Source organism: Motacilla alba, chromosome 2 (genome assembly GCF_015832195.1).
Source record: "Motacilla alba alba isolate MOTALB_02 chromosome 2, Motacilla_alba_V1.0_pri, whole genome shotgun sequence".
Classification (NCBI taxonomy): domain Eukaryota; kingdom Metazoa; phylum Chordata; class Aves; order Passeriformes; family Motacillidae; genus Motacilla; species Motacilla alba.
Genome location: NC_052017.1, coordinates 79,619,611 through 79,631,731, shown reverse-complemented (window position 1 = coordinate 79,631,731; position 12,121 = coordinate 79,619,611). Strand labels below are relative to the sequence as shown.

Below are 12,121 nucleotides of genomic sequence, written 5' to 3'. Positions count from 1 at the left end.
TCCTCTTTTTTCCTCAACCTTCTCCAACATACTCTTCACTTCTCAAGTCTCCAATTTTGACCAATCTCCACTTTATAGACCGAATCTGCGTTCTACCAGATGCCTCATCCACACATTTTGAACAAAGGATTCTCCCCTCTAACTTTCCCCCATACATGCATTAACTTGGATGTTAAATGCAGCTGGAAATCTGCTTCTAAACCTCTTGCCACTGGACTCAAAGGACACCTCCTTGTCCTGTCAACATGGAAGGAAGGATGGAACAACACTGAAGAGACTTCCCTCCAAGCTCCAGTATTCTGCCCCATCATACACCACATCAGGTAGAAGACAAAAAGCACTGTAGGAAAACAGGGAATTATCTCCATAACTCTATGCAAAGGTATGTTTAATTCCTCTGACAGCAATGTCTTTTGGTGCAAATTTATAAAAACAGCAAGAAAGTTGCTTAGCTGAAATTCCCTTCAAAACCTCAGTATGTGCATTTTGAAAAGGAAATACTCAACCTGGAAGGTGCAGCTTATCAAAATAAGGAACAACTGAAACCCTGTTTTTTTTTTTACAAAGCAGCAGGCAGCTTTGATGACAGATAGCTCTTTGGTCTCTGTCCACGGTTTCATAGAACTGACTCCTTGAAGCACCTTGGATACCTTAATTCTGTTTCAGTGTTTAATGTCAATTGACCATGGCCATTTTTTACTGGCACCATGTCACAGGATTTGTTCTCAGCTGTATTCTACACTAAGATATCACAGAATCACTATCTAGTACCTCTGACTCACGAGCAGTAAGCACTAAAAATGAGCTTTCCTGGAGAAGTTTTATCAGGCTTGCCTTCAAGCACTCTAAATTCAAGAACTTTTAATAATAAGGTACTTTCTCTCAGTATATTCCCAATTATGTCTTCCTCCCAAGCTATCCAAAAACATTTTGACATACAATAAGGAAGGACAGGGACAAAAAGAATGTTGTCAAATTATTAAAGCAGTGCCCAGCAAGGAGAGCTAGAAGGGCTGCAGAGAAATAGACTTGTCACTCGTGTCCCATTCTTGATAGATATTCTACATATCCTTAAGTTTCAAATGATAGTTTTTATTATTGTATCCTTGGGCAAACTACTACAGTGCTTATCAACCCTTTATGATAAACTGAAATGTCCTGATTTTTCAACAAACAGCTTGTGAACAGCAGGCTGAACACAGAAACTCACTTTGTAAGACATAATCAAGTTTTACATTAACAATATATTTCCTAAGATCAGCAATTCCATGCATACTTCATATTAGCCATACCCAAGTGTCAGGCTTTCAAAAACACATTGAAATTGTGAATGCAAAATTTGGAAACAGTTTTCAAATAACTTGGTAGTATGCCAAAAATGCACTAAGGTAGAGAATTTACTATTAAGTTCAGTCTTCATTGGCCCACATATCAGTAAAAGTTAATATGTAAAGCGTCAGCTTTTTCTGTTGTCATTCCACTTTTTTGTGGTTTTGCTTATGTTCTTTTTCCTGTATTATTCCTGTATGTTCTGTATAAATAAAACAGAAGACATAATGAAAAACTTGAGAGGGAATATAAGTGACAATTGGCAGCCCTATATAAGGCTTTCAGACTTCAAGACCGTTTCTTAGGGCAGAAAAATGTCTGTATCCCTACTGACATAACTTCTTTTTATTGAAATTAAATGAAAATCTGATACTTGATTTCATGAACATGCTGAACATGCTGATTTCATGAACAATGCTGAATATTACTGTGTTACTCCTCCCATGGAGATAGTATCCCTGGAGTGTATTCAGCAAGCAGGAAAAGAGGGAGAGTATCTGTAGAAGGGGTGTTTTAAAAGTCCTGCTGGAGCTTGTACCTTCAGAGACATATCTATCTGGGAATTATATGATCCATATTACTGCAGTAAAAGATAGGGATGTACTGTAAAAAACAAAATTACACCAAACCCGTTTGTTTGGACATATGCTGGAAACTTGCCTTTCAGCAACAGAAGCTTATCAGCTCCAAAACTATGAAACCAGTTAGTTTTTGGCAGAGGATAACAGGACTAATCTAATAAATGTTTTCTTGATATATCTCATTGTGGAGAACCAGCACAAAAAAAGCTACAAATATTCTAGTAATGGAAATACAAAAAAAAAAAAATAAAAAAAAATTGGACAACCTTTGACTTCATCTCATTTTCTGCGCTTGTACCAATTTCTTATCTCAGTATTTTTTAAACCATTTCCTTCAACGCTGGACATACTATAAACTGAGTACAAACAAGCTCAAACTTAATCTGAGATCAGATTGTTTAGAATGATCAGATCACAAGTCTGATACTTTAATCCAGTAAAATGTCATTATTCAGTATATAATTAGGTAGGCACATTACTAATATTAATTGTGCCAACTGTTCCAGCCATAATTTATTTCCTAGAGTGACATTTTCTTCAAATCTTCTATTGGTGGATTCAAACTAATTTATTGACCAAGACTAATAGTATGCAGAGTTCATCACATTTCAGGTATCTAGGTTTCACAATCAAAAGATCAAGAGGTACCAAGTACAAGGTGATACTGAAGTATTGAAAATGTTATGCTTAGTATTTCCCTGGGCTCAAAAACCTTTTCTCTGACTCGAACACTCTTACATGTGGTGGTAAACACAACACCAGTAACATCAACTATTGATATCAAACTGTGTAGGAAATAAGGCCTGGTACACAGTTACAACAACAAGCAGAATCTGCCCGTTCTACTTCCAGACAACTTATTGTATTCCACAAAATTCTGATTTCCAAGATTTCAGAATCAGAGAAACATAGAATGTGCTGAGTTGGAAGCAACCCACAAGGATCTTTGAGTCTTCCGATTCCTGGCCCAGAGCAGGACACCTCAAGAGTCACACCACGTGCCTGAGAGCATTGTCCAAACACTTCCGGAACTCTCAGGCTTGGTGCTGTGACTGCTTTCCTGGGAGGCCTGTTCCAGTGCCCAACCACACTCCGGGTGAAAAGCCTTTCCCTGATATGCAACTTAAACCTCCGCAGCTCAGCTTCATGTTGTTTCAAGTCTTATCACTGCTTACAAGAGAGAAGAGATCAGCACCCGTCCCTCCACCTTCCCATCATAAGAAGTGCCTAAATGCTGTGATTGGGCATGGAAATCAGTAGCCCAATTTTCAGAAGTGCTTCCAGCTATTTTCAGAAGGATTCCAGCTATTACCTAGCTGGGCACTCATTAGCACAGTGACTATCAACCATCAGCTAGCAACCCAACAAAGTCACAAACATTTTTTGTGGTAGCTCAGTCAATTATTGGAAAAGATGAATGGTGTGGGGAAGAATCCTTCAATGACTTAGTTAAGCTCTAGGCTGAAAACTGACGTGGGAAAAAAAACCAAACAAACATCAAAACAACAAAACAAATAAAATCAACCTCTTAAAAAGTGGCAAGCATTAAACCCACATTGTTCATTCTTAATTATGGTCTGACAAACACTGCTTAAGGTTCTTTTCTTTTAAGATAATACAAATGAACTCCTTAAGGATTCTCCATGTAAGAAAAATACCATCTTTTCAACTTTTTTTTAAGAAAATCTCTGTGTTTTGCTGTTTTGTTTTGGGGTTTTTTTGGCAGTGGTGATGTTTTTTAAAGGAATTTTTTTGGATTCATGCCTTCCAGAGATGGCAAAGAACTCAAATAATGCAAACACTTCAATGAAAACCTCCTGGTACAACAAACTCTTGCAAATTTTCCCATTGTTTTGTTCTAATTGAAGGCTTCCTTCCAGCTAATTTAATTTTCATTCTGACTTAACAGCATTATAACCAAAACTATGTTTCCTAGCAAAGAATGGTAGGATGTTTTTAATCTCCTCTACCTTGAAACCCACAACATATTTTTACTAGCATGTTTTGCTTTATCACAAGCCCACACATGAAAAGCTTTGCACAAGATCTAGAAATATATCTGATAGTACCATCGACAAAACTCTCTTCAGGAGTAGAGCAAGCCGCATTTTTGAACGGTTCTACCTGACCTGGTCACTTATAGCAACATAAAATCTTGTGAGATAAAGGCAGGGGGGGAAAAGACACAACAACATGTTCTCTCATCACAGCTAATTAATTCTGACTTGCAGCATTTGTGACAAATGTTTTCAGAATCTTACGCTTTCAAAAACCTGCATGCTTTTATTGCCATTTTTAATTTTATTTCAGATAAACTTTTTTAATAATTCAGTTGACAAAAGTTCATCCAAGCATGAATTGTTAAGATTTACACAATCCACAATGATGAACAACACTGTGTGAAAAAACTTAAAGCTTATTCAGCTTCTGAACTACTAAGCAAACACACATTGCAAAATGAGATTAATTTTAAGCTACTTCATTTGCTGACAAAAGTTTAGTAAAATCTTCTCCTCCCAGTGGTGAAATGCCCATTTCTTTAAAGAACATCACTTTTTAAAATCCTGTTAAAAACAGCCATGCTATTGGCTTGTTTTAAAAAAACAAGTACAAACATTATAATTGACATTTTCATAGGTAATGATAAAATACTGATCCTTCTTAATTCTCCTCTGCAATAATTGTTGACTTATTTTTTTCTTTTTAAAAGTTAGCTTTCTAATAAAAATTTAATTAAAATGATTTTTTAATTTTTGTTTTCAAGTTAGAAGCTTCCCGGTAGCATTTGGAGATATTACTGTAAGCAAACCAATGTGAAACAATTTAACACATTTAACTGATAAATCTTGGGCTGACAAAGAACCACAATGCAGGCTAAACTATTTTCGAATATGTATTCAAAGGTATGTTCAATATGTATGATGGTGTATAAATTTTACTTGAAAGCTGCGCGTTTTTTTTACACAGGACTCTTGATCAAACTCTTTGCATTAAAAAAACCCTGTTCTGTCCTCATAATATGACAAACATATCTTTGTCTTTTCGCTCATGTTTTGCTCCAAAATCCATACTAACCATATATTTTTCAACTTTGTTTTAATACCTATATTCTTATTTTAACACCCACATTTGCAGGCAAAAGCAAACACATCCACCAGTTCAGGTAACAGAGGGATTTTTTCTGAAATACTTGAATAGAATCATAGAATATCCTGAGTCAAAAGGGACCAACAAAGATCACCAACTCCTGGCGCTGCACAGGACAGCCCCAAGAATCTGACTATGTGCCTGACTTATCTAAATGCTTCTTTCATTCTGGCAGCCTTGATGCTATGACCACTTCCTCGGGAAGCCTGTGATTTTACGGGAAAAAACCAGAATACTAGAATACTAATACAACTCTATTCCCGGATTTATGAAGAAATAGTAATAAAAAACACAAGAAAATTTAGGTGGGAACAGAAAGTCCTTCTTATTTCTACAGATGGAAACTCTAGAATCTGTGACCATGTTAAACAAAATGCATTCTAAAAAACACCTTTCATCTAATTAGAATGTTCTGTGTTCCAATTTCCATGTCACCTATCATTCTTCCCCAATGCACGTCTGAGAACACTCTTGCCCTGTCCTCAGTACATCCTTCCTTTACCTAGCTGCTATCAGAAGCTGGCCCCTCCTGACCCTTCTCTTGTTGTAGTTAAAATCCCTTGTTTCCTCAGCCTCTTTTCACACCCCAGGTGCTCTCTAGCCACCTGCCTTCCTGGCAGCCCTGCACAGAACCTGCTCCAGCATGCTGATGTCTTCCTCATAGTGGGATGCCCAAAACTCGATAGGGCACTCAAGATGTATCCCCAAGAGCTTCAAACAGGAGGGATGAATCACTTGTCCTGATCTGTTGGCTACACTTTCGCTGCTGCAGCCCAAGGTGCAGCTGGCCTTTGCTGCAAGGACACACTGCTGACTCAGAGAATCACTGAGTATCACAGTAATTCAGAGAATCACTTAGGTTGGAAAAGACCTCCAAGGTCCTGAAGGTCTTTTCCTGCAAGGCTGTTTTCTATCCCTGGCTGTGTTGTTACAAGGGGATACTCCATCCCAGATGCATTTGCAAATCATTTATGAATTTCAACTCGATATAGTTTTATTCAGCCCATTTCTCCAGTCTCTGCAGGTCTAGGTTCCAGCAGCCTCACCTCTTATGACTCTACGAGATTTGACAATCCTTAAAATTAAATATCTACAAAGACTACTATATTTCCTGTCACAATAAGTAGCCTAAATTAGATCGAACACAGACACCTGTACAGGAAAACTGTAATTGCAATTTTATTTACTTGACCAACACAGCAGCAGCTGTCTGCCTATGTCACAATGCATCCCAGCTGCTTCTTCAATATTCTTGAAATGAAGGATCTTATACGTTTATCAACTAGACTCACTGTACTTTTATTTTCAGTGAATTTGCAAAAATTGTATCTAACTAAGGAAAATATAATTTTCCTGGTACTAAAGTGTGAATAACATAGGCATTTCTAAGGGAGAGAACTTTACTGAAAAAAAGTATATACAAAGCAGGTATGCTTTCCACACCATTCAGTTTATTAGACTGTATTTTTGCTACTTGTAAGATACAGAAACTTCAGCATATTGCTTCAGGCACTTAAGCACAAATGCCAGTCTATTCAAGAGACTTTGAATAACAAATGGCACATCACTTCTACCAATTTCAGTAGTGAGTAAAAATTCAGTTGAGAAAAAGTCTGTTGCCTGACCAATTTGCAAACGCTGTGTTCAAAGAAGAAAAGTAGGCTAGGCTTGAACTATGCTACTCAGTTTGAACACTAAGGCTTTTTCAAAAAAAAAAACAAACCTCAAAAGCAAAAAACCAAAGAAACTGCTTAAAACAGTGATAAAGACTATGAAACAGTAACTTAAAAGTTTTAAGGACCTGCTAAGAGTACATTTCTTTAAAATGTGCTTAAAATTATCAGAGACTGAAGAACTCGAAATATATGCTGGCATCTAATTGCCCCCCCTCCATAGCAAGGGGAGTGACAGACTGATAGATCTGGCCCAGAAGGAATAAGCACTTCAGCCAGAGGAATGAAGCAGCACAGAATATGACTTGTCTCCTTATGGAATGTATCATGAAATTTTAATACCCAAATGAACTGAGTAATGAACTGTTCAGTCTGCCAACAGGGACACTGGGAGGGGAAGAGTTCACAAGTTTGGTCCTAACTCATGGTCTAAGCATTTTATTCAGTTTTATCAGAAGCGACTGATTCTGCCTTTGGTTCACAGCCAAGTACCTGTTCCTGAAAAGAATGCACTCAAGTGCTTTTTAGCAAAATTCCCATTGAATACAGTCCCCAATCCCCTAAAAAAAATGACAACAGATCAAGTATATGTCAAAGAATACAATGTTAAAGAAACTTTCTCAAATCGGGATGACCGCTGGAAAGTCAGCACAGCAGTCAGAAAGATACTTGACTTCATTTTGTATTTGTGTTTGTTCTAAGCCCCTCTAATGAGGATTAAGAAATTTTTGGGCAGAAGATGACTTATTTAATACACGTGGGATAAACACAACAAAAACAATATTAGATTATTATTTATTTCCTGTTTACATCACTTGCCAAGTCTAAGGACAGCTATCTAACTGTAAGCGTTCAATGTTATTTTCTGCAAAACAGTATTTTGGGTATTTCTTAAAATGTTTTTAGTTTAAATGCTAGAAACTGTATATGTAAAACATTTCAAAGGCAAACTACAGATGTCAAAAATTTGCATAAAATCTCTTCCGTTATTCTATTCTGTTATTCTTCTGTTATTCACAGACAGATTAGAAGTCCAATTATCAAACTTCTTGAATACCTGGAGTCTCAGAACTCATTCCAAGTCATCTGACCTTGATATCACTGATAACTCAATAGTATAAATTTATCAATAAGAAAAAAGTTCAGCAAGGAAACATCTCCTGCACAACAAGAAATTTCCCAGCCTTCATACCACTGACTGGAATAATCCTAAAATAACAGCATTATTTAAACATACCTCAGTATTACTCAAACATATTTCAGACAACTTTCTTGAAATGCAGTCATATTATATGAAAAATTTAAGGTGCTAGAGAAGCAAACTTGACATGCCAATACAAGCCATGCTTAAATAATTTTAAGTAACTTTCTCTAATGTTAACATGTCTAGATGGTGACATTATATACAACAAGAGTTTATCTTAAGGAGTTAATTCTCACCTGATTTATAAAGAATGCTTACATTTAAGTCAACTTCACATACAGCTTCTGCTGAATTAGTGAAAGATTTTTCTGACTTCTGCCATTTTTAACTGAACTTGCATTCCGTATTTTTGTTACATCTTTGGCATTCCACTGAATAGTTATTTCTTACTTACGAAAAAATCGTTCACTTGATTGAAGGGTAGTTTAAATTGCTTAAACTGAAGAAGTGATCAATGATTTTTGTATATTTTCGCTACTGTTATGACATAAACCTTTGCACTAAGCTTGGCATCTTATACTTAAGATTATCCATATTTCCACTGATAAAAAAAAAGAACACATGCCTATACAACTCATTTTTTCTCTCAATTCTTAAAACTCAAGTACCATCATCTTCCATTTATTAGGTTCACTGAGAAAACAAAGAAACATACTTATCAAGAAGCTAAAAAATGCAAACCCTTCCACTAAATTCACCAAGAGATCAGTTTCCTTTTGCTACAATTTCTTAAATAAATTTGTCATTCTCCAAACAATGTACCAGAAGAATTTCTTAAAGTAAACCAATGTTTACACAAAGAGAGGGACTTATATCTCCTCATGAAGATATAAGATATACCTGACAGTTTGAAGACAGGTCAGCAGCTGTACATAATTCATTCTAAACCTTTTAACACCTTGAATGATAATATTATGGTTAAACAGGTCCACAAAACTTATCAATATATCTCTGCAATCAGGAAGCTAAAAATCTTCAGCTGAAAATTTCAGCTGTACTGCTGGTGGAAACAAGTTGCTGATAATCCATTCAAACTCCAGCAAATCAATGAATTCCAAATGTGACTACTATTTTGTTTCTGAACAAATAAGATAGAAAATTGCAAGAAATTTTCTTTTTAAGAAGCAGGTCATAATGCAAATTTTCAAACTCCACTAAAATCTCACTCCCTGTATTTTTATTGTATTATATTTTTATTATATTATATTTATGTAGATTATTTTTACAAAAAAAATCAAACTCGTTCTTGGTGATAATTCGTAACAGCAACAAAATTTTCTAATTATAAAGATTTCAACAATTTGTACATTACCTAATGCTGCTCATGCTTCCAGTTTCTGATCCAAGCTTACATCTCTCCAACTGGCTCGCCACAATCTGACGTTCAGCCTCAAGTTCTCGAGTCAGTCTCTCAAACTGCAGTTCCTGAAAAAAGTAAATTAAACCATTTGCTTTGACTTCTCTTGAGATTAAGAAGGAATTTCAGAACATAAAAATGAAATTTGTGCAAGAATCATTAGCTTATTATCTTATAACAAAGTTTTCTCTTTTTTTTTCCTTTTTTAACACATTCAAAGTTCACAATTTTGTGGTGACACCTACTTGTTCCTTCATTTATTCTAACGATGTATGTCATGGAATAAGACTGTTTATCAGGAAAGGAAATTCTAAAATAATAAATAATTTAACTTACAGAGTTCATGCAGATCTCTCAGTAACACAGAGATCTTAGCAAACTGACCTAAGTGTGATCACAATTAAGTACAATTTGTGTTACTGAAAAAGATGCAAAGTTCTGTGGATAATCTAATTTTAGTTTCTGCACTTAAAAAGATAACCATCACAGTATACACCAGTGAAATAAACTAAATGGAAGGTGTGTTGATATGGCCTGAGGGCAGCTTAATTTATGCAGTTAATGATGTGCAGAAGGGAAACTCAAGTAGTTCTGGACAAAAGCTGTGCTTAAATTCCTACCACTAATTTAATTTATTTTCTTTTACTCTATCAAGGAAACCAAACCAGTCCTACCAGATAAGATTTATCCACAGAGCTTATAAAGGTACTTATAAAGTGGGTTTTTTTGTACACAAAAGATTCTTTTTTTATTAAAAAAAAGAGGGAAAACCAACATAATTAAAATCCCCACCATATCTAAGGGCTACATTCCTCACAAATTGTAGCACTAGTTTCATCAAATAAAAAAATTAAATACCTTTAGGGAGTTATGGTGGTTATTGTAAATTTGTCAAGTGTTGCTGACCTTTCATTTTGATCAGGAACATTGCATCATTTTCACAGGTAAACAAAAACATCTCTCCTGCCCCTTTTATTTAGGTTTGTTGAAGGCTAAGGAGAAATATCTTCAGAATCCATTCCTTAAATAATTCCCTTACCCACACAAATGAACCCATTATCTTTTCTCCTTTAATTTTTTTTCCAAAACGACCTCCCTGTAATGCAGAGGTATGAGAGGGAGTCCCTTGAATAACTTTCCAGCAAGGTCCTGCTGGGCAGAACAGCACTGGAAATTACTAGAGTCATGACTTATGCCCACCAAGTGACACTGAAGGACTAAGTACTTGAGAGAAAGGAAGAAATGGTAGATGTACAGTAGGATTGCTAAGTGTTCATTCTAAGTCTTAGCTAAAACCTCCGACCAAGTAATCAAGGGTAAATAAAGGCAATAAATTTTTCAAATCTCTGAAATTAGGCAAATGATAACTGAAATGTAAGAAGGAACTGGCTGGTTGTCATTCTGCTTAATCCAGCTGGATATTTCTTCCCCTTTGTTTCTCTTGCTGTTGTCATGCAATAACTTCTGCCCTGCACTATGAGTAAAGGGAGACATCTACACAGGTTATATTCAGCATGAAATAGCCAGTGAATACTTAAATGGCCACTGACTATATGACAAAGCCTGCTTAACTGTGAATTTATTATTCCAAACAAATCTATACAGAGTACAAGAATACCACTGAAAGTCAGATTGCTGTAAAGACCAGAACACTACTGTTCATTAAATGTCAACATTGCTGCAGTAATCAATAGTTAATAATATTCTCTGCACATTTTTGTAGTGTGCAGAAACATCTTTCTCACTGTTGTCTGAAGATACGATTAACAAAAATCACCTGAAAATAATCATCTATTTCATATATGCCTCCTTCACAGAGTGCATTTCTCTCACCTAGAAGAATCAATCGCCTGAAAAGCTGAAGAGATGGTTTATCGGCTTTCCAAGAGTTACTATTCAAATCCGGGTCTTGTTTGCATAAAATAAAATCCTTAATACAGAAAGGATTGTAATGGAAATATTACTAAATTGTTGAAGAATGAAAAATCAAAGTGGTACAGTATTTGCCATACCAGCATGCTTAAATCAAAGCGCATAAGCCTGGAGAAATTTTGATAGTGTGAAATACCCAAGAAAATCTAACTGAGCATTATGTCTACTTTCAAGATACAAGCAGAACTTTAACGGCCGTTCTGTGCCACTGCATTTTTTAAAACACTTGATTCTATTGCAACAACACAAATTTAGGCACTTAGCACAGGTTTTCACCCCGTCACTTCAGCTCTCACCATCCCAGGTGAGGCAGGTCAGAAGTGCTCTTTGTTGGGGCTCAGCATGGGCACTTGCCTTACCTGCCTAGTGAGAAGGGGCAGCTGTCCCCACAATGCTACTAAGAGAACGTGAAGCACCAAGAACTCAGGAACAAATGCTCCTCACTCTCTATGTTGTCCACTTTCCTTTTCCTGGACAAAAAAAGTGCAGCTCCTTGTGTTCTTTAAGTCTAGTAGGGGTGCAAACAATGGTTCTCTAATTTCTCCATTTTGTCCATGCTATCCCAAGCCAACTAAATACAGAAATGCCCCAATCCTATTTTATTGAAATACTTCAAAAGTAAATATTATTTTGCTTTTTTTTCTTTCTTCAGCTCCCTGGATTGTATGTCTTCTCATATCTTTTCTATGCTTTCTATTCCTTCAGTTGATCACTCTGGTTGACAACTTTTCCAGAAACTTTTCCATTTCCTCAACAAATATCCTTTTGCTATGATTACATTTTTTTTCTCATTATTCTAGTCTCCAAAATATACTTTTCTACTCTTCACTCTGCCATTTATTTTTCTTTCCTACTTACTGCTTTTTGTTGTCTTCTGCCTTCCATCTTTCTTTCATTC

At 35.9% G+C, this 12,121-nt stretch overlaps 1 protein-coding gene across 8 annotated transcripts in view; it reads right to left on the bottom strand.

The window, feature by feature from the left end:
- CTNND2 (catenin delta 2) overlaps positions 1 to 12,121 on the bottom strand; it is a 640,288-nt gene that overhangs the window by 384,623 nt on the left and 243,544 nt on the right. For all 8 annotated transcript variants that reach the window (XM_038129852.1, XM_038129853.1, XM_038129848.1 and 5 more), the window contains one exon: positions 9,247 to 9,359. In XM_038129852.1, coding sequence (XP_037985780.1) covers positions 9,247 to 9,359 — 113 coding nt within the window. The remainder of the gene's footprint in view (positions 1 to 9,246; positions 9,360 to 12,121) is intronic.